This window comes from Hipposideros armiger, unplaced genomic scaffold, assembly GCF_001890085.2.
Source record: "Hipposideros armiger isolate ML-2016 unplaced genomic scaffold, ASM189008v1 scaffold_40, whole genome shotgun sequence".
In the NCBI taxonomy this organism is placed as follows: Eukaryota; Metazoa; Chordata; class Mammalia; order Chiroptera; family Hipposideridae; genus Hipposideros; species Hipposideros armiger.
The window spans coordinates 276,862-300,612 of NW_017731390.1; the positions used below are offsets into that span (position 1 = coordinate 276,862).

At 38.7% G+C, this 23,751-nt stretch overlaps 1 protein-coding gene across 1 annotated transcript in view; it reads right to left on the reverse strand.

Moving 5' to 3' along the window:
- Positions 1-1,197: 1,197 nt before the first annotated feature.
- Positions 1,198-23,751, reverse strand: part of UTP18 (UTP18 small subunit processome component) — a 31,364-nt gene continuing 8,810 nt past the window's right edge. Inside the window, exons 5-14 of the mRNA XM_019638679.1 lie at positions 21,657-21,745; positions 19,905-20,030; positions 19,629-19,803; positions 15,301-15,401; positions 14,896-14,986; positions 11,892-12,015; positions 7,847-8,021; positions 3,427-3,569; positions 2,161-2,199; positions 1,198-1,354 (exon numbers count right to left, since the gene is read on the reverse strand). Of these exons, the coding sequence (XP_019494224.1) occupies positions 2,175-2,199; positions 3,427-3,569; positions 7,847-8,021; positions 11,892-12,015; positions 14,896-14,986; positions 15,301-15,401; positions 19,629-19,803; positions 19,905-20,030; positions 21,657-21,745 (1,049 nt within the window). The 3' untranslated portion in view covers positions 1,198-1,354; positions 2,161-2,174. The remainder of the gene's footprint in view (positions 1,355-2,160; positions 2,200-3,426; positions 3,570-7,846; positions 8,022-11,891; positions 12,016-14,895; positions 14,987-15,300; positions 15,402-19,628; positions 19,804-19,904; positions 20,031-21,656; positions 21,746-23,751) is intronic.

The window sequence follows — 23,751 nt, forward strand, 5'->3', positions numbered from 1 at the left end:
ACCCAGAGATGTTAACGTAAAAAACTTAAACCTGCTTCCATAACTCTCTAAAGTGATATTCCTGTAAATCTTTCACACTCTGAAAACCATATGCAAAATAAACACATAGACTTGGTGTCCATACTGAAACAATGGTTTAGCTGAAGCTAAAGACACGGTAGTGGCAAAAAGCTACAAAAAGCCTTGTCTTCAACTACTCACATAATCCAATGCTGCCCTCTAGCGACTCAAAAGAGAATCAACACTAACAAGCCCAGATTCAGGAATCTGAAATATTCAGCGTTAATATTTATTGTGGAAGAAGTTGCTATCAGAGGGACGGGGAAGAGGGTCTCCACAATTGTACAGCAATAGCCCATCTTGATAGAAAACATTCTTGCAGGAAGATGCTGGTACACGTTAACACAATCCACAGGTACAGGGCTGCTCTAGGTCATCATTAGTAGATCTGGAAGGGCCTTGAAGACACTGAAGATACCCTCCACTGACCTGTTTCCATACAGTTAAGTGGGGCCTATTACTTCTCTGGGCAGAACCACGGGCCATTTTTTGTCACTGGAAAAACTTCCTCCTTTAACCTGACTTTTCCATGTTTTAGCAAGGAGGTGGGGTGAAAGCTCTTAGACCTATTTGATACTTCTCTTAACTAATACTTCTTAAATACATGGCATAGTGTCAGTTTTTCCTAAGAAATGTAGGGACTCGTCTAAAGCAAGGTTTCACTACAATTAAAGAATTATGTAACCAATTGTCAACCTTGACACAAACATTTTAAGTTGGGGTGCCATTTCCGGGAAAGGGAGTGGCTAATATAATGAGTGGGACAAGTGTTAACAGGTTTTCACGTCCCTCCTCCCCTACAAATAACAGTGACAACCATTTGAAGTACTAAGCCCAGAAGTTTTTTTCATTTCCATAATCACTTGTCCAGGAAAAGTTGGAAGTTCAAAATTCATTCTATGAGATCTCACCGCTTTCATATTAAGCTGATCAGAGCCTCTGTTAGCTGATACCTGAAACATGATCTATGCTGGGAAATGGGGAAACATTCATCAGGGGTAGCTGTGAAGTGTGAGCATACTGCCTGTATTATTTCTGGCCACAGACAGGTATTTCCAATCTCTCATGTTTAGTGTTAAATGCATGCAAGTTAGTGTGTGTATGTGTAGGTGGGCAGGGAAGAACCACACACATTTATTTTCAAACCAAAGTTGCTCTGTGTTTATTAAGACATTTTTGTTAACTTAGATAAGCACAGCTGGCTCAGAAAATCATTATCCATATATTCACACACATTCAGGAAGGCTTCTGAGAAGATGTATCAGGACGGGCTTTTCTCGTGACTCAACTGAATCTGAGGGAAGAACAGAAGAAATTATACACCTGATTTATAACCGCAGATCATCAACACACAGCATGTGCTGGCGACGGAATTTTGGGCGGCAGGAGGCTGGACTGCTTTCCCCTCCTGGCTGATGTTCTGCTCAACATTCCTCTACCATCAAAAATTCTTTTCCCTATTTAAATCTATATGCATTCCCAGAGTCTTTTCAACATCTATGAATCTCAGAGAAGACCAAATTAGTCAATTGTGATGAACAGGCCAACTGCAAAGCTCACTCTCAGGACTACCACATCTCAGGTCAAAGATCAAGCCATGCGAGAGGAAGCATGTGCTACTGTTTTATATTCTGGGCAGGAAAACTAATGACCAGCCATTAACTAACTATGACAAGCCACTGTTAACTAGCGACAGGGCAAGCCACTTATAATCTCTCAAGAAACATATACAAAATAAGAGGGTTTGAGGTCATGGAAGTTTTGTATTTTATCTGGAGCTACTTATCTCTCACTGTTAAATCTATTCTCTTTTGTGGATTAAATGTTCAGTAATTACAATTTTAATGACCATTATGGAACAAAGTATTAGAGTGCTGACCTCAGAAAAAAGAGCCGGACTGTTGTGATTTGGGATAAGAAATTCGAAGAAAGATTCAAGTCCAACCAAGCTCTTCCTGACCTACTTCCCTCCCATTCCCCTAACTGAACATACAGCAACCCACTGGCAAAGAAACAGATCAGCTAACGTGGTCCCTCGGCCACTGATAGCAATGGGTGTAACCTGAAAACCTAAGAAGCAATTTAAAAGGATTTTCTTACTTCAAATAAGGTCTTTAGAAGTCTGAGTAATGATGCAACCTGCAAAAGTAAAAGACAAATGATCTAAACAACTTTGCGATTACCCAGAGGAATGTCAGTCAGATCACAGAACGGCATTAGGGATATTTTAGGAGGGAAAAATGTAATCACAGTCTTTCTCCCAGGCAGCTAGGTTTAAGACTCCTTAATCTGACATTCTGAAGGATTCTAACGCTAATGCCTCAGATTTTAGATAAAAGCATTAAGCTTGCCCCAAAGCCTCAAATTGCAGTCTATGAAATATCTGATCAGCCATACCCCACAGAAATGTTGTCAGTGCAGCCCACTTGCTAGAACAGTCTCACTAGAGAGCAGTGTGCTGCTGCAGACCCTAATGGCCTTTGGGGCCTACTTAAAGAAAAGAAAAATCCAGTTATAATAAACCAAAGCTTTGGAAGAGAATTTCTAAATGCAACGAGACTCTGCATTCGTTTATAAAATCTACACTAAAAGAATCACTCCAAAAATGATCTGAAATGAGAATGATGGAATATATATCAATGTTGCAGGCATAACCCATTTTCCTTTCAAAGTAAGGAGAACTTGAAACCATATTATTGTTTGCTATATTCTCTTTTCACAAATGTATTCTCAAAATCAATTTACATGCCTCCTTTTCTTCACCCCCGATTTCATTTTATTGTGAAAGCAGGCCTTTGTGAAGCATACAAACAGGAACACAGGCTTCATGCAGCACTCACTGCCGAAACCAGGGAGCAGGGAAAGGGGGCTGCGGTTTACATCCCAGGTTTACATCCCAGGTTCCCGGCTCTTCAGGTCTCCCCCAAGGGTCACCTGTCGCCCGTATCTTCCAGCAGCAATGCAATTAGATTTGGTCTGTTCCTGCTTTATAGCCAAATACAGTGAGCGCAGAAACAAACCTGGACAGAACATAACTTATGGGTATCTTTGTGGTTAACATCCTAATGTATCGCTTATAGCCGCAAGGAAAGAAACATCTTTTTAAAAAAATCATTTAAATCTAATGGAGTGAATAGCAAATTGTCAATCAACAAAGGTTAATCTAAGCACAAGCCTCCAAGAAAGTGGCAATGGTAGTGAAGTGGCTAATTTTCCTCAATTAATTCATAACTTATAATTGTAATTAATTAATTACAAAATTAATAAATTGTAACTGTAGAAGTGGGAACATAACAATAGCATCTCTTCACATTTTCAAAACAAGTTTATAGATATTTCTGACTTTTCAACATAAATAATACCTACCTATACATCAGGGCTTTGCCCTTTTCATTCCCCAACGCAAAATAGCCACTTCTGGGAGAAAAATCCATGGTATGAACAAGAGAAATGTTCTTTTTTTTAACGACTGGGAAGTTTGAAAATACTGTACAGGAAGGAAGGTGAACCTGTAGGAAATAATAAAAAGCTTTAAATGGCAACAACCGGAAACTCATCTTTCTTAAATTTTAGTCTTCAGTACACCTTTCTGCTGGAACAAAAAGTTCATTTTGATGGTAATGCATATGAAGCATAGTTCTATTAAATGTAGCAAAATATTTTCACTTTTGATTTGCAATGTGCTCCTAGAAGGAAGGGAGGGGAGAGAAGAAAATGTTTTCCTGATGCTTTTAATGCAGCATCTAACATGGTGCCTGGGAGATTCAAATGTTCGCTGAATTAATACATGAGTGAATAAACTAAATTGAAAAGTAACAGCAACATCCATTAATGCTCTAACTCAAAGACCACAGTCAAGAATACTAAAATTTGGTCACAGGGAACAGATACTTTAAACATGATGATGAGTCTGATTTTATATGACTGAAGCCTAGGTGAAGTCACGCCAAGTATTCCAAAATCACAATTTCCTTTTACATTTTTATTTTTCAACAATGCGATCCATTCCTTGCCTTTTGCAATCCTTCCTTGAGGACAGAAGCATGAAAACCTGCTTCAGCAAGTGAAACTGTGTTGTGACCAAGAGCCAAAAGATCACCTCAAGGCCAGGACTAAGCATGAGGAAGGACAGTCTTCTCCAAGAGCCTACCTACTTCTAGGAAAAATGAGCCCACATCCAAGATAGGCGACACAAGTCCTCACCCAGCTTGTGGATAAATACGACCCAAGCATCGAAGCAGCTACCCTAAACAGACTAGGATTTTCACAACTCTCGCTTTCCAGTGTTCCCTAGCTCTTCCTAGAAATACGGCACCTTTGCGCTGAAATAGTCGCCATTCAGCTGCTTATCTTGGTAGTCTGTCATCCTTCACAGTTTTAGATGAGACTTTCAACCATTCAATCAAGGTGATTTTCAGAGACAAGTACTGGGTGAAGCCCATTAATATGTATATCTATTAAACAGGTTTCACAGTCAGTGAGTCACTTATTAGGCTCTACTCCCTCTGATATACACCGATTGACCATTATTATGTCAAGAAAGTAAAATTTACAGCGAAGCGCCAAGCCATTTTCAATTATTCTCAACTTCTCCAGAAGGCAGGTTCTGCCTGCATCATATGGCGTCAATGCAAAGGCATTAGTGCTAATGAGAAGGGGTCTTGACTCACTAAAGCTAAGAGGTTGGCAGTACCCAATTTGATCTTAATTTTTAATCTTCTTAAATATCACTCTGTACAGGCTCTTTGAAAAACTTAAGTATATAAATATTTTGTAAAATACCTAAAGCAGACAAGTATTTTAGGAAAGAAGCCATAATACGGATCTTGCAAAAGGTATTTACATTTATTTTGGGAGTGCAGAAAACCTCAGGGGTTTTTTTTTGGTTTTGTTTTTTTTAAGCTGAGCCACCCTGCCACCTGTTGGCAGCTCAGTGGCTGCTCAGCTCGGGGCAGGAATTGAACTGCTGTTGCTCAGAGCTCAAACTCTTGAGCGAGCTCTTCATCAACTGAGCCACTTGGCTGGCCCAAGCATGAGGTTTTGATAATGGCTTGGTTTCTTAATTGTGTTCTGCTTAGGTTATTGTAAGTTTGCATCCTCTAAGCATGCACCAAATTTGAACAGGTGATCCAAGGCCTCATGGGAGCAGACCATCAGGAAATAGCCATCTGCTGCCAGTGCCAAAAACAGAACGCCTTACTTTTGTTGCTACCCTATATGTCACCTGACACTGACACTGTGCTCTAACCTCTCTTTATGGCCCTTGTATTAAAAGCTATAACTGAACAATTAAGAAAAGGCCCGACAAGAGCCCACCTTCTTTACCTCAGCAAATTCCCTTTACCTCCATTTCTTCATTACATTTAAGGGCCCACATATCAAAATTCAGTAAGTAAAAGCTCAGTCATCCTTAATTTAATGGATAAGAAGTTCCACAACTTTCTACTTCATTCAAGATTATAGATGTAATAACAATTTAACTTCTGGGCCTCTTACTGGTGCAATGGCTTCGATTGATATTCACTGCATTGTGCTGGGATAACAGAACTGTTTGGATCGTTATAAGAGACTGCATTTAATGAAACTAACACTGTTTCACTGAGGCATTCTGAAGCTGCTATGCCTGGCTTCTTTCCATTAGATATTATGGTTGACTACCATTTAAAATATGGGATTTGGCTCTTACTAATGAGTTTCTTGTGTGATTTTGCCACAATAAAAAACCATAAATGCTGCCATGATCACTGAAGCAAACTAGGCAGAACTAACTACTAGGCGTCTTGCAGAATATATTATGTCAATATGAGATAGAGCCCATGGTTTTAGAAAACAGTTTACTACCATTAAAATGATAAAAGGTTAATATGTAGTAGGACACCACTCCCATCAGAAAAGTGGAAATTTTAAAGCTGACTTGAATTAAAACCTTCTCGTTTATCAAATGATTCATTCAACATAGAGGCAATAAAACAATGCCATATATTTTTCAAACTCTACTTCCAGCAGAATCCTTTATCCCCTAAAAAAAAACCAAAAAAACAAAATCCTTATGCAGAATGTCAATATATACCAGATAACAGAGCAGAGCTGCTTTATATGGTACAGGTGGGAGCTTAGCCTCCTCCTTGACCTACTTGCCATCTAAAGTCCTACACACATTCTAGGGCTCAGAGGAATGCAACTAGAAAACCATTAACGTGCTAGAAAAAATATGGAATCTGGGGGTGGCCAGTTAGTTCAGTTGGTTACAGCATGGTGTTAATAACACCAAGGTTGCCGGTTTGATCCCTGAATGGGCCAATCTAGAAGCCTAGTTCTCCCTGTACTAGCTGTTCACTTTGGTTAAGTTAATCAATCCCCTGAGGACCGCTAGTTGGCTGGAAAATTTTTGTAGAATTCTTGGTAAATCTTTGTAAACTATACACTATTACACAAAGCTGATGAAGTATGTGAGAGTCCTGGCTGAGTGAGCAAGATAAAAATAATAGTCTCTGGAAAGTGCTTACAATCTGGTAGCATACACATAACAACAGCATGATGCAATACTGCTTTTCAAATTTCTAGGCCATCTATGTACCTATTTGCTGCCTAGAGCAAATAACTGTTAGATGAATGAAGAAACTGGTTCTGCCTGAGGGGAATGAAACTTCACAGAGGAGCAGTGACATTTAAGCTGAGCTCTGAAGTTGGGCACAAAAGAGGCTGCTATCCTTAAAAAGGCCTATTGGCAAGGGTGGCCGTTAAGATGGTGTCTATACCAATTGGAAACTTTCCTTAAAGGACAAGGATGGCTCACTGAGCCTACGTCACTTGTACGATGTGGGGATGCTAAATACCTGCCTTTACTTCTGGGAGCCTAGAATTTGGGTACATGTTAGGCAGAGGGTACCGACACGATCAACCCCCAACAAAAAACACTGGCACTGAGTCTCTCATGAGCTTCCCTGGTAGAAAACACTGAGCACATGTTGTCACATCTCGTCCTGGACGAATTAAACGTGTCCTGTGACACCACTAGAAGACTCTAAAAAGCCTGCGTCTGGCTTCCTCCAGACTTCACCCCATACTGATTTTGCTTTATACCCTTCCCCAGTAGTAACATTTACCCATGAGTACACCATGTGCTGAGAGTCCTAGGAGATCACCAAACCCGGGAGAAGTCCTGGGGACGCCTGGCACAGAGGTGGATTCACAAGTGCTGTCTAGCTATTTAAATTGCAATCTTTTTACACAATTTATTTTCAAGCTCAATTTATTTTCAAAATCTAAAACTGCCTCCACTCCACGAAGACAACAGGGCCTTAAAAAGGTAGATGAGTAGGGCCGGCCAAGTGGCTCAGTTGGTTAAGAGCTCGCTCAAGAGTGCGAACTCTGAGCAACAGCAGTTCAAGTCCCGGCCCGAGCTGAGCTGCCAACAGGTGCTCAGCTTAAAAAATAAAAAAAGGTAAATGAGGAAGGAAACTATAGAGGAAAGAAATGTTTGCCTTAAACATATTCCTTAATGTATGTGCTGAAAGAAAGAAACCTCTAGAAGTAAAGAACCACTTAAGAAATGTTAGGAATGGACAGCACAGCTTTCCCAAAAGAGCTGATAATCCAAATTTGGCAGCCACTGTGCATCATTTCTGCCACCACACCCAAAAGCTACACTACTAGTAATTTCTACATCAAAAAAAGCTCCCCTTTTTAAAATAATCCAACATTCTCCTTTCCTGTTATCTTTCTATGTCTTCAACTTAAATTTTAAAATTATCAGTGATAAAAGGGGAAGGGAAAGAAATATTACCAATCTGACTGCTTCTTTCATTTTTTCTGAAGCAATTGCCAAGATTTCTGTAGTAGGATTAAAGGTCAGAGAAGTAACACCTGTTACCAAGTTCATGATAGCTTTTATCGGCTTTGGGTTTGTTTCTTGGAGACAAGAATCTTGATTGTATATGTTTACCACTCCACAATTAGAACTGCAAAGAAAAAAGGGAATACACAGATTAAAAGGGCTTTCACAACCTGAGTCAATATAGATTTAACCCCACCAACTTATATTTGCAGGAATCGTACATATTGTTATTATTCAATGGGACCAGCAGCGGCTGGAGAGTCCAACCCAAGGCAAAAGCTAGACAGACACATTCTATCAGTTCAACTGCTTCTTGCTGAACTCTTGTTAACTCAGAATTTTTCACTTGTGAATCTAGACAGAAAATCCAAAAAACACAGAATCTCCATTATTTATTCTTTTAATAAATATTTACTGAATGTCAACTCTACCTAACAGTTTAAGTGCCTTGGACACAAAGGTTTATGGCCAAGTTAGCATTCTATGTGTGAATGAGAGCTGTCCTTCCCCTATTTAGATCTCCTCCCTTCTTTTATTCTATTATATTTGTGAAAACTTCCAAAACAGTGCTGAACAACAGCTGTAAAAGCAGGCATCTTAGTTTTGCTCCACTGGGAATACCTACAGTCAAGAGTTACGAAAGTGATCATCTACTCCAAGTTTACTGAAACACTTACCAGCAATGAATTATACCCAATACTCATAAAAAGTAAATCCTAATGACCTTATCATTAACAGAATCATCCACAGAAAAGAACTTTCAGTAAATGTTTTTGACCTCAACGTTCAGACCACCTACTGTTATGGACCTCATCTATAAGAAATGGGAATAAAGTATTTTTAATTCACAGCAACTTAATTAGCAAATGCAATATAAACCTAAAAGACACAAGAGTCCTCCTTTTCCTTCACACTACGGTAAGTCCACTCTTCTGGCTGCTCAGGTCTGGAGCCTGAGACTGTCACTGCTTCTCTCCCAAACCAATTCTCTAAGCAGTATGACATCCGTTACAAACATCGCTGGCCCATCTCCACTGTTCCCCTTCCCACTGCCCTAACGATGGCCTTTATTACCTAATACCTGCTCGGATTACTGCAATGACTTCCAGGCTCGTCTCCTTGTGCCTCTGTTGCCTCTCTAAAGGCTGCCATGAGAATTACCTACTTCAAAACCGTGAAATTCATACATGGTGATTCTCCTTTACTTAAAAAACCCTTGATGGTTTCTCTATCCACTCAATATAATGTCCACACTCTGTGACAGCATAAAAGACCTCGACAAGTGGTCCGCTGCCTGCTGACCTCTAGTCTAACTCCCTTAGGAGTCATCCCATCCACGCTCCACTCAAAAAACAAACCTGAATTCTCTTACCCTTTTCACTACCTGCAATGCCTTACTCTGAATCCTACCTGACCTCCAAACTGCCCAACTCGAGTGCCAATATCTCCAAAAAAGCTTTCCCAGATGTTCATTTGTAACAGCTTTCAGCATTCCTTATGCTCTTAAAATTAAACCACCATCTCAGCTGCAGCCCTTATGATGAGTTGTCTCGTAAATAGATAAATGTACAAATGTCCTCACCAGGGGGTCATGAACTGTAAGGCGGTGCTGATGCGCTGTTCTTCTATCTCACAATCTCTAGCTCAATAAATGTTTTTTTATGAATGAGAAAACCAAGGCAAAACACATCATTGAATAAAACAGGTTTTTCTTGCATTATAAAACATACATGTCCTAGAGATTCTCTAGATGAAAAACCTATTTTATATGTTTAATGGGAGTATTAAATATTAAAGGATTATTAATACCAGGCCCTAAATCATAACGAAGTTCACTTTCCTACAGCCCTGAATTATCCAGTATTCTTTTATAATAACATCAAAATATTTGGGGAGTGCCAGTGTGGCGAGAAGAGAGAACTGGGAACCAACAACCTGAGTCCAGATCCAACTCTGCCAATAACCAGTTTAATGAGTAACAACCAATAAACAAAACTTACATTACCTAACAGATCTCAGTTTCCTTACCAAAATGATTTCAGTTGTATCTTATACAACGCTTCAGCACATCAGTTCCCCGTCTATTAAATAAAAGGTTGTCCAGAACAATTTCCCAAGTATGTTCTAACACTGATGTATGAACGAATGTGAAAACTTTCTAAAAATATATAGCAATCCTTGGATTAAATAAAGTCATAAAAATGATAATGTAAATGAAAAGAGCTATTTACAACATTCTTAGCTCCCTTATTTCCCTATCAGAGCAAAACTCTAAATAGAAAGCATCCATTTTGTCAGACACTGAATGAGAAGAGTTAACAGATACTAACAGATGAGTTTTGAAATCAGAGTTAATTCCCAGCAGTGGAGGACAAGACAGGAGTTTCACTCACTCCAGTGTGGGAAGGGGGAGAGAGGGAAGGAGAGGAAAGGAGAGAGCCAACACCCAGCCAGCCAGCCAGCCAAGTGGGTTCAGGTTCTCCTGCCTCCGGCTCTTTCACAACTAGTAATTGTTCCCCACCTGCCTGATGACATCAGATAGTCCTTTAACAAGCTTAAGGCCTTCCTTTACAGGTTTAACAATAAAAATCTAATAATGGTCTTTGACCAAGCACATCAGAATTCAATTACACTGAAAAGCAATTAAAATCAAATGAGTTTAAACTACTAATATTAGAGTTTTTCCTGTTTGGGCCCTTCAAGGGGATTAACAAAAGTGACACGCTACAAAAAAAGAGAGGCGAAGATGAGAAGAAGACTCATCTCACAGATCTGAGTGAAGGTCATTTCTGTGCAGTTATTCTTGCCCCACATAGAGGCAAAAGCGGTTCTGCATAAAATTAGCTATAATTGGTTTCAATACCATTCTTCATTTGAAAGGAGTTTTATTCCCCGAAATTCTGCTAATTGTAAATAGCTGCCATAGTGCATACTGCTCTGGCAAACGCTGGGTTCATGCTGAGACATCCCTCCCTACAGGTTTGGCATATGACTCGAGTTAGCACAGGAAAGGGAGGTGCCTTAACCAGGGCACCTGATACCAAGGTACCTGCCACCATCCTACTGCCGATGGCAGATCATGTGATGTTGGCCTGGTCTCCAAATTCCACAGCCTGATTCTATTTTCCTTTCCCTCCCAGGCCCCAAAGGTACTAGCTAACCAATTTTACGGACATTTACAAGCAATTTCCCCAATTTCCATCTCGAAGGAGGGAGTAAAGTGAAGAAAGAATGTTGAGTGTGCTGTGCGTCTGGAAAGCAAGACCCACTTAACCTCCAACCCAGGGAGGATCTGAAGTCTCTTAACAAATCAATTATGTTTAGTCTAAGAAAGTCATAAAAATCCACTTCTGGAAGTTCTAAAATTACAGGTGCTGATTAGCAGTTGGGCAGGTAAGATAGTTTAGAAGTACACGTAAGTATCTAATGCCTCCGCCTCCCGCCCTGCACCTTTAGAATCAAGCAGGGAATGAAGCCATCTTTTCCTCAGTGTAATAACCATTTTTTCCAATGATATAATAATGTGTTCTCGATAATATGTTCAAAATTTCTATAATGCTAGCAAACAGTATTTCCAAGGAACATGTTGTTGGTGTATACCACCTAGCCAGGTGAAGGCAAAAATGCTTTAAGTAAAGTATCTTTAAGACTTAAACCTAACTTACCTTATTCTATTTCCTCATCAATGGCAAGTAGCTAAAACAGTTAATAGAAAAACTTGATAAGATCAAATGGATGTTTCAAATATAAGAAAAAAATACAATGATGTAAGGCAGTCAAGTATTTTCTTTGCTAAAGAGCTGATAAGCCACCATTAATATTATGAAACATTGCATTAAGACGATAAAATGTAAAGTACCTGGGCTTACCGATTTCCTATTACTGAATAGTTTATAAACAGAACCACTTAAGCACCATCTAATATACTCAATTCTTGCATATTTTCTCAGTAACACAATGTGATTAAAAGTTACAAGAACCTCTCTTTACTTACCCACAAGCCACATACTGTCCATTCCTAGATGTGGCAATGCTCAATCCATATAAACTGCCTTCATCGACAAATCTGTTCAGGCACTTTCTCGAGTTCACATCCCAAACATAAACTTCCCCATCCGCTGAACGAAAGAGCCAAAAAAGGGTTTGGTTAATTTTGCTTGAAACTTGAAAGGCAAGTGAACTGACCATTCTCAGCCCCTCTTTAATAGTACAAGGGACTCAAATAAAGGTCTCCTTACTATAAATGTCCTACGTCTAGAAAACTGGCCTAAAAATATTTCTTGCATATATTTCCATATACAGAAAATTGCATCCTCAATTAGTCATTAGTAAACAGTAGAGTATTGGTTAAGAGCTTGTTCAAGAGTTTGAGCTCTGAGCAACAGCGGTTCGATGCCCGGCCTGAGCTGAGCTGCCAACAGGTGGCAGGATGGCTCAGCTAAAAAAACAAAAAAACACAAAAAACAAACAAACAAACAAAAAAACAGTGGAGTAAAAATTACAGTCTTGGCTTGAGCTGAGCTTTTAGAAAAGGCTTCTACATTTCACTCAGATAAATTACTGGAGCAAAATTAGAAAAAAACAAAATACCCACCAGCATAGGTCTTCCAACATCTTTCAACAGGTATCAGAGCACCTAATATGTAAGGCTAGGTGATAACGAGTTGATAATGTTGGTGATGGAGGAGGAGAGGAAGAATGAACTGATTTTAATTTAAGAAGCTATGCACTGATTTATTACCAAGTCATTTAAATAAGAAATGTTAAATGTGAATAAGCACCAATAGTTTTGAGGAGAATGTGTGTAAGATAAAAAAGAATATTAAATCTGAGCAGAACACAAATATTTTCATAACAAAAATGGCCATCTAGTTGCCAAAACCAGTTCTTTGCTTTTATTCTCACTCCAATAGCACTCAATACTGATGATCACTCTCTTCTCCACACCCATTATACATTTATTTCTATAATGACCCTACACCGATCTCCAAGGTGGCTCCTCACTCACCTATTTCAGCTGTTCCTATTCTGTGGACATTGCTCTAAAGTTCACTCTTCTATGCTCTTATCCTCCCAATGAAAATTCAGAAAGTCTCACTGTTTTAACTATTTCCTTAACAAATACAATTTCCAGGCTGGCATACGGGTTTAGGTTAGGTAGTAAATACATTTGGAAAAATTTCACAGGGTCATTTCCCAAACCTTTATGTTTGTCTGTAGAGTAATGTACAATAAAAGGGGTTTAAAGATTAGTCTACTAGCAACAGACTACAACGGGAAGAGAAGGGATCAAGAGCAGGAAAGAAGCTCATCTAAAAAGCAAGTCCATCAAATGGTCATGAGTTGATGATGACTTAGGGCAAAAGAGACAATGATGAACCCATGAGAAAACAAGTAGAGAACACTGGTAAAGTTCAACAGATAAAAGGTAAATTCTTTCCTCAGTTCTCCTGTCTCAAAATAGTCTTTGCTAAAGAGCTGCTAAGCCACCATTAATATTATTAACTATTGCATTAAAGGAAAAAAATGTAAAGGACCTGGGTGTATGTAACAATATGAAGCCAATTACATAAACTACTCCTTTCAGAAGAAGCTGATGGGAAAGAACAACAAGCAAATTACAGGCAGCCTCTCACTTACCAAGGCCCAACTTCTGATTATTCTATTCCTGCTTTTAGGACCTTTCATATGGTAAATTTGACCTCCACCAGGTGACCAAATTTGTAAATACTTTACATCTACATCCAATTCATATGCCAAATTTCAGTACCTCTGCTGACCTCTCTTCTCCACCTCTGCTCCCTGACTCTGGCTCTCCCAGGGTCCAAGGGCCATTTCATTAGGAATATTACTCTGAACCAATATTTACTCCTTGCCTCTCAGAAAACCTAGCATAATATAAGGAATATAGATGCTGCTGCTCTTATATGTTAGTTGATTACAAAAAATAAATCTAAGTAACTCAAATTTGTGAAACTTTGATTCTAGGCCAAAACAAAAACAAAAATTAAATAAAAGTTAATGCCAAAGTTAATCCTTTTTTTAAAAAAGTTTTTTAAGTTTTTAAACTTAAAATATATATCTAGGGTCGGCCAAGTGGCTCAGCTTGGTTAAAAGCTCGCTTGGGAGCGCCAGCTCTGAGCAACGTCCTCCACAACTAGACTGAAACAGTGAAGCAATGTCCTCCACAACTAGACTGAAGAACAAAAACAGCAATTTGTCTACCTGTCTGTTCCCCTCCCCCCAATTCCCCAATAAAATCTTTAAAAATATATATATAAAAATATATATAAATATATATAAATATATGTGTGTGTGTGTGTGTGTGTGTATGTATGTATGTGATCAAATGCTCCTTGCTGAGGTAAAATAAAAATTCTGCTAAAAAGCCCTGCATAGATTGTAGGATACTACTCAGCGGCAGAACCACTCTAATACCTCCCGCTACCAAACAGCATGGGCTACACTGAGACGGAAGCCCCCAATATCCTTTAGGAAAGGGAGCAAGAGTCAAAGACCTCACAGGACATTTGGAAAGGCAGAAGAGCAGGAAAGCTCTAAGATAAGAGACCATCAGGGATGACAAAGAGTTGTGGTCAATAGTACTACAGAAATGTCAGTAAGAATGAGATCTAAATTGTTTTCAGTCAATAATGAAAAAAATTCCAAACATTATCCAAGTCAAAAGGGGCTAAAAGAAAAGGGGTGAGGATTCTAAGTAACTTTCAAAAAGAGAGTCTTAGAAAGAATCACCTTTTTAAGATTTTCTTTCCATCTTTTCCCCAAACATGTTAGCAGTGTATGTTAAATGGTTAGCCTTTTGCTATTATTAATTCATACATGAGAAGGCCAAGGGCAACGAAGAATGCATTCTAAACACAAAACTGATTTTCTTACTAAAACAAGAATGTCTAAAATCAAACAGTGTTTGGTTAAACTTGAATGTCAACACATTCAAAGCTTCAAAGAAGCTTCAGATCATCCCATCATTAACTTACCGGAAGAGGCGTATACTTTCTTACTATCTGAAGAGAACGTGGATGCTGCAATCCTTCCATTGATTTTCATGCTACCAATCAATTCTCTAGTCTAAAAGAATCATAAACATTACTTATCAAATTGTTAGGAGGTGCACAGAAGAATCCCACTGTGTAGAATAGAAACAATCTAGCTCTTTATGTTGTAGCACCTACTCGATTTTGTTTTTCCCTGTATCCAGTTCTCCCCCAACTGCCACAACTTCTTCCCATGTCCCACTGTGCTCCTCTACTTGAAATGTAGATTTAAGGACACAAAAGTTATGGTTGAAGACTATCCCCAAATAAACATACACACACACACACAAAAGACTATCCATACACTAATATCTTATCCTAGAAGAACAACAACTAATAATGTTTCACCTTCATTGACAGCAAATGAAAATATCCAGCAACACCATTTATGAGCAAGAAGGACCCATCTGAGGAAACTTCAAAGCTCCTCACTATTTTCTCTTTCAGACCTAAAAAAAAAGAAGATGAATCAATTAAATAAGGACTAATATGGTTTTCAATAAAGCTATCTTTCAATGACAATTGAGAGTTCCTGACCTTTTAAAATCTAAGTGCCTCAAATTAAACAAGACCTAGGCTCAGACACTGAATAAGTCTGACTCCATGCATTGAGTATGATCCAAGTACAAGGTCACTACAGTGCTTAGCAAACTTCTTTGTCTTGGTCAATATTCACCATTTTAATTGTAGGACAGAGACTCAGCTCTCAACAGTCAACCTACTGACTATAATAATTTTCCAAATGTAAGCAGTAATACCCATCTGTAAGCAGTAAAAAGATAAATATACTTCTTTATCCCAAAGTTCATCACCAGAAGGGAAATATACTAACGTTAGAAAGAGCCTAAAAACATACTAACAAATAGAAACTAGTTGCTGGCGACCTACGAAACATCCCATAATGAATGGAAGCCTAATCCTCAACACAAGGAATCAGTGTAGTCAAGAGTTAATTAGCTTCTAAAGATGTGACTTATGTCAAGTCACATGAGCTAGGTATATAAACCAGAGAGTCAATGTACCTACTTACAAAGGCTCACACTGACTATGCAGGAGACTCCTGATAACAGATTGCTTAGATAGGCAAGTTACTCATCAAAAAGTTGCCTACGGGCAACCGGATAAGTTGGTTAGAGCGTGGTGCTGATAACACCGAGGTTCCCGGTTCAATCCCCACATGAGCCACTGTGAGCTGTGCCCTTCCTAAAAGAGTCAACTATGCCATTGTAGCATGAAAGCAATGTGTAACCAATGACCATGGCTGTTCTCCAATAAAAAAAAAATGTATAAAAAAGTTGCCTAATAGAAAGGATACATAAAGAATGAGTATAACTGGCTCCCTCCAGAGAAGAGGAGTAGGTGGCCAGGGAGACAAAGCAGAAGAGACTTTTCACTGTCCACCCATTTCCAAGTATTGGATTTTTGCACCATGTGAACAGACTGCCTAGTCAAAAAGAATTTTTTTTTTAAGTTGCTAAGATATTAATCAGAGAAAAGGAATTTAGAAAAATCTAGTGAAGAGCCCTTATTCCCCTACAGGAAAATATGCTGAGGCTCCCACAGACCGTCGTTATCCTATTAACAGTCTTTCTCTAGATGGTTCACTACTACAAACTGGGCCTCCCATTCTAGTCCTGCTGATTGGAATCGATGCACACATTATTTCCAATCACTGGAATTACTTTTGCTGATGACCAGTCTCCTTCACACTGACTCTATTCCTATTAATTTTCTTAAGAATTTCCAAATGCTGAAAAAACTTTAGCATTTAGCATACTACTGAATGCAGTCTACAGAAACAGCTCCAAAAAATTAGGAAAATATCATTACAGGGGGACTAGTTCTGGCACAGTGTGAGGCAACAGCTGGAAACCCCTGCAGACCTAATCTGAACGGCACAGTGTGAGGGAGAAAGAATGCGAGAGAAGGCTAAAAACTTCACCTTGAAGCTTATCGCTGGGAACCACTGCAACCCTGGCAGGATAGACTGCACAGGTATCAACTCAACAACAGTGAGCCAAGTTCCCTCATCCTGTGCAGGACCAGTCTGAAAACAGACCCAGAGTGGCAGCAAGCAAGTGCCAGAGGACACATCACAGTCCACTGCTCTCTGGCTGCAGCTGGCTGGAAGACCTTTTATCTTTCGCCTGAGTAAGCCTGTTGTTTCAGGGCAATTCAGGAGAGGGGCTGTCTTCAAGAAGGAACTACTAGAATTCCGACAAATAAGGACAGGTAGTTGCTTTAGCAATGAATTGGAGAAATACGAAAGATAACTGTATTTTCATCCAAAGCTAACAGTGTATTATTAGTTATATGAACCTATGTTGCACTTTGCTTTTAACCTCACAAAAATTACTGATAATAAATGTTTGCATCAGTATAATGGCTTTTTACAAATACTGGACCTTTTAAACCAGAAGCCAGATGAAATTTTTAATATGGCCTAGGGAAAGTATAATGCTCTAAACATGTCAGATATAAATCTTTTTATAGATTTATGAATAAGATTTTTAGGTCAACTGCTAACAATTGGTAAGAAAGGAAATGGCCAATTTAATAGAACAGATTTAATAGAGCCAAATTCCACAGTATGGTAAGTGGATGATTGTGATCAGATTATATGCCGTTCCCAACAATGGCAGCAGTTAACATTTATTGAGCATTTACCATGTGGCAGGTCCTAAGTTAAGAGCTTTAAAAAATTATCTCTTTTAATATTTATGGCTGAGTTTGCAGAAAGAGAAAACGGAAGCTCAAAGATTACCTTACCATACTGCCTAAAAATGGCTGTCTGGCCAATTAATCTGATTCCCAAATGGTCAAATTCTAGGGTTGAACTGGGGTTTTTAACCTTTTTTGTGCCAGGGACCCTTGGCAACTTGGTGAAGCATATGGTCTCCTTCTCAAACTAATGGCTCTTCCAAACATCCGTAACTGAAGGGAAAGCTAAATTTCAGTTAGAGGTTAGTCAAAATAAAGACGTAATGTTTTTTCTCATCGAACTTGATAGACCCCTGAATTCTAGCCAGCCAATTTTGAGAGCCCATGGACCCCATATTATGAACCCCAGGTTACAAAGCCTGACATATTAATAGAACAAATGCACCATTTGCATCAATTCTGTAGTCTTCATATTTCAAATTTGCTCACATAAGGGCTTGCATATCCTAACTAGTCGGAAATTTCTCCCCCTTGTTCTAATGTTCATAATTAATTTATTGAGTTACTTAACAGTTTTATAATGATGAAAGACTGAGCATAGTATTCAATAGCATATTACCACAAAAAGAAATACATTTGACTTATCATTACTATTATTATCATCATTAATACCAAGCTATGCTTATTGAGGAAAGAGGAGAAAAGGAAAATATTGAAGAGGTAAAGCTAAATGTCGTGTCTTAGAAGAAGCCAGTGATCAGATACACACTCCAGCACACCTGCAGATCCAGGGGAAACATCACTAACTGTGCCTTGGCCAAACCCTGGTTTACTTTCCCCAAGATGCCAGGAAGAACCAAAGCCCATTCCTTTTGACTAGTGGAATGATGTGTAAAAATAATGATTATATGTTTTCAACTTTGATATAGAGGATGGTTTAAGGCTTTTCAACTCAAAGTAAGGTCCATGGAGCATTAGCATCACCTGAGAGCTTGTTAGAAATGCGGAATCAGTCCCCACCTGAGACCTAGAGAATCAGAATCTGCATTTTAACAAGATCCCCAGGTGACTCATGTGCACCTTAACGTCTGAGAGGCATGAGTTTAAAGCCTGGTTATATCCACTAAGAATCCACTTGGAAAGGATCACTAAAGGTGTCAGGGAACACAAGAAAGAGAAAATTGGAAACACTGAAAATAAATATCATTTCTAAATAAACATAAATAAACATTTCTAAAATTGGCCTTATTCACTTTCAATCACTAGCAGAAAAAAGGCTGTAGAGAGCTACCTGTCCTTCACAGCTCCACACATACAGTTTAACAGAGACGCTGCCAGTGAGCTGCAGCATCTGCCAATGGCCGCCCCCAGGATTTATAATGTTAATCCAGCCATCCTCATTACAAAGGCTTCGATTCCCAAAGGATTCATGAAGATGTCACTACATTTTGTCATAGCGGGATAGAGAAATTCAGGGGAAAAATGCATAGGGCAGAAGAAACATAAATTTCTACAAAATAAAAGTAGTTCTTTCTTTAAAATACATTACAACCTCCAAAAGCAGTGCTTTATTTCCTTTAACTGTAAACTAAAATTCTATTATAACAAACACTAGAAGAGCTAGAGGGTATCCAAATTTCCTGAAGATCAGAGAGATGAAATAATTTGCCCAAGGAATTGAAACTCAGGTCTTCTACCTCCCAGGCTCATGCTCTTTCTGCTACATCAATGGTTAATTTTACATCCAAATATCTGCAACTGCTTTTCTGTTGTAGGTGGATATGTATTTCTAAATTATGATTTTTTCCATAAGTGCTCAATACAAAGTCAGTTCACTGTTTCCATTCAAACATTTTACCTCAAAAACACAATGCCATTTTCCAAATACTAAAGCAAAAGACACTCTTATTTTTAATATTTCTATGGGAAGGAAAATAAGTGATTATAAATACTGTTAAATGAACTCAGCTATGGGCTGGAGGGTTGAATAGCTATGTGTTCAACAGAGATCTTACCTCTCACTTGATGCACAGGAATTAACTTCCCAGCCAGCATATCATAGACATAAAGCACCTTGCTGTGGGTACTCGTGGCTAAAACCTCTTCTCCATTCGCACTGAAACAAGCCTTAAAGATTGGAAACTTTTCCAAATAGATGCTCTGGATTTTAGGATTTGTTTTTCCATCAACCTGTAAGGAAGTACCAAACATTCCTTTTGGTTATTTCCATAGACCCTGTATGCTGGTGGCAAACACTTTTTCACCACAAGCCTTCATTTAAAAATGCGTACCTGAAATAGGGATACAGAGTTATCTAGGGCAGCGACCATCACCACCTGTGCACGAGGATGGAACTGCACAGACGAGATCCGAGCAACAGTAGGACGTTCAGCATTAGCATGCTGGCAGTTTTTCATCTATGAGAAAAAAAGCTGAAATTTTATCAGTTCAAATGGGTTAATTAACATTTTCTGTAAAGCATAAGAAAAGGCATTACAAAGTAGTTTATATGTAGAAGCAAGTGCACTGAAATGGTAGCCAGAAGACCACAGCTCTGCTACCAACTAGCAAGTCATTTTACTATGCAGTAATCCATTTTTACCATCTTGCAAATGAGAGGATTAAATCATTAAGGTCTTGGAGCACCAGGATACAGTCAGTTCCCCAAGATACGCCTATTTGGGTTAGGAGACTCTGACTTGCAGGGAAATTTTACTTAAAACTCCTATGTTGGCATCTTTGCATTTATGGGACAAAATAAGAGGCACTGTGTGGCTGTCCCCATGGTTCTATGGCTGGCACGAATTGCTTAAGTTCCCCAGGGTACAGAGTTCTTAGTCTAAAGCAATGATGATTTCATGCATCCTTTGGACCATTTTCAGTTATTTCTTTGTTTTTATAGGTTTTTCCCTCTGCATGAAAAATTCAATTATATAGAAAAAAAGTATTACACGTATGCTTTGTTTGTAGCCACTGAAGTTAAAGGTTGATGGTGACTACATTTTCGGTGGAGGTGAATTCACCCTATGAGGAGCTCAATGAATTGGTGGGAGCAGACAGTATCAGTCTCCTAATAATTTATCATCATAGGGTCCCCTTCCCCATCCAAATACATATGCCACCATTTTATAATGGGGAAAATATAGGGTTGTTGGAAAAGTCATGACGCATTTTTGCAACGAAAAACAAAAAAATATGTCATGACTTTTCCAACAACCCAATATCTATATCAGAGAGAAATCTGTTCATTTGACAGATATTTAACTGAAGCACTGTACTGAGTATGCACTTGGTTATCACAGTGAACAAGCTAATCCTGGTGAGGAGGTAGAAAGTAACTGGTGTAGGCCACTTTAGATAGGACATCCAGGAAAGACATTTCTAAGGTGTCATTTAAGCAGCAACGTAATGAGTTGGCCATTAGCAGTGTTTGAAGAACACACAGGCAGAAGGAAGAGCAAAGATTCTGAGGCAAGAAAGGACTCCACACATTCAAGAAACAGAAAGAAAGCCTGCGTGGCTTGAGTAAGAAATATGGGGAAAAATGTCTGAGATGAAGTTTTAGATGTAGGAAGAAGCCAGATCGTGAAGGGCAGTGTAAGCTATGATGAGGAATTCAGAAGTTTTCTTAAAAGCAATGAAATTGACATCACCTGATGTTTTATTTTTAAAAGATCCCTCTAGCTACTACATGAAGAGTTTCGGAGAAAGTAAAGTGGAAGTGAGGAGACAAGTCACAAAGCTACTGCAGTGTACCACATGACAGATGACAACAGTATGAACTAGGCTGGGACCAATAGAAATAATGAGAAATGCAAAAGGTGAAACCAAATAGGATTCCTAAGAGATTTCTAGGGACAAAATTTAATCCTCTGGATCGTTTTTTGCAAAAGGATAAAAAAAAAAAACTAGCATAAGTATTTACCAAGGCAAAATGACAGCAAACACATTTAATCCCACAGACAAAAGGAATCCTGTAACTGGGAAGCATACTAGATTTCGGAGGCAATTAGCTGAATAGGCCCAACTTCACTGACTCTCACCTTTAAGATTCCTTTAGGAAGAGAAGTTGATGTGGATATGAAATTCCCAGTCCTTTGCAACAAATCATCTTCATCCTCTTCACTTTCATCTACGTCAAACAAACCCACAAGGCTGATCTTTAGAATCAATGAAGTGACCATTACCTATCTCAAACATCTATAGTTCAAACTTCAACTCCCTTCCCAGCCTCCCAACCTCAACCACTTTATTTAAGCTGCAATTGGTAAAACAGCAAAATGAATTTGAAGGAGAGGAAAAGTATGACAGAGCTCAATTATGTATGGTTATAATCAAAGTCTGATCCTGGAATGAAAGACACATTCACAGACGGTGACTAAAGGAAGATGAAATGAAGTTGAAATAAAGTCAGCATTTAATTTAAAAAGAACTCTTTTAACTGTGGCAAAATTGGCAATAGGGTGGCCAGCAAGACCTAGCTTAACAACTCACATGCAGAAGAGCTAGAACTTTTAGTTGACTAGAAATATCAATGTCAGCAAACTGTGTATCAGAACTTCAAAGAGAGCGAATAGGGCTGCTTTTCCCAGGACATGATAGATCATTCTAGAAAAGACAGCTGAGAAGCTGAGCAGTTTTTAAAACACTCCTGGGGCTAAGAGGGTAAAAACCTGCATTAGAAGCCCGCTAAAGTACTTAAGGGGGTTTAGTAAACACCAGGCTTTGGATTGGGGACACAAAAGGCTACACACCTTGAATTAAGGGTGAAATCAAAACATTATGAGAACATTTTCCAGGAACTGAAGCCCAGCTTTGAATCCTCAATCTCTCACTGGAATAAGCTCTGAGATGGCTAGTGCCCTTTGCCCCACCACCTACCTAGGAACAAATACAGCTGACCCTTGAACAACACAGGTTTGAACTGCCCAAATCAACTGGAAAAAAATCCACATATACGTGGACCCACACAGTTCAAACCTGCATTGTTCAACTGCATGCAAATTCTCTGGAGAAAGATATCATTGTCCTAGGTTTCTAATCAATACTGTTTTTCATATACGATGTTCAGCACTCAATGAAATATTTCCAGGTCAAGATAACTTGACTAAAAAGCTAAGGAATAACGAACAATCCTCATAGGGGCTCTAGATAGTGGAGTCATCAGACATAAACTAAAAACACTATGTTTAATATGGTCAAGAATAATGAAACACAAGATTCAAGAATTGAGCTAGAGAAATTAATTTTAAGATCCCAAACGGTTTTGTTTTTTTTTAACAGTGTATTAAAATTAGTTGGAGAATTAGTGGTCTGGAAAATGGATCAGAAAAAATATCCAGACTAAAGTACAAAAAGGAAAACAGATAGAAAATAAAGAAAAGAACACAATGTATTAAAAAAAAAAATTAACATACATGTAATTGGCAAACTAAAACAGAAATACCTGAAGTAAGGCTTTCCAAAACTTAAAAAGACATCAAGCAAATTTAAAAGCACTATGAAGACCGCCAACCAGAATAACAAAGCAAGCAAAAAAGATTGGCTGGGGGTGGGGGAGGCAAATTAACAAAATAGCAACAATAAAACAATACATAGTCTTAAGGAGCTACTGTTGATTTTTGAGATGTATGATAATAGCATTGCAGTTAGATTTAAAGGGGGGAGTACTTCTCTTACAAATACTCAATGAAGTATTCATAGATAAAAATAACAAATAACATGTTGGTAATAACTGTGAAGCTGGGTTCTAGTCACCAATCTGCCAGTAAGAAATGTACCTTGGACAAGTTGATTTCACCTTTTGAACCTCACTCTCCTCATATGTAAAATGAATGAATCAGACTAGGATACCCCACACGGTAGCACATTGGCTAACAGCTGACATAACCCATTTCCTTTATCTCCTGGGCACAACGTCCAACTACACTTCCTGGTATCCCATGCAGTTAGTGACTGAGCTCTAGCCAACAAAATGTAGTTGAAAGTATCAGGTATCGCTCCCAGGACAGGCCAATAAAAACTTCTCTTAAGTGAGTCTCTCTCTCTCTCTTCCCCAATAAGCCAACAGGACGTCAACATCTTGGGCAACTCTGAAAAACCCAGCCTGAAGATGGCAGAGCCTCTATAAACCTGGGT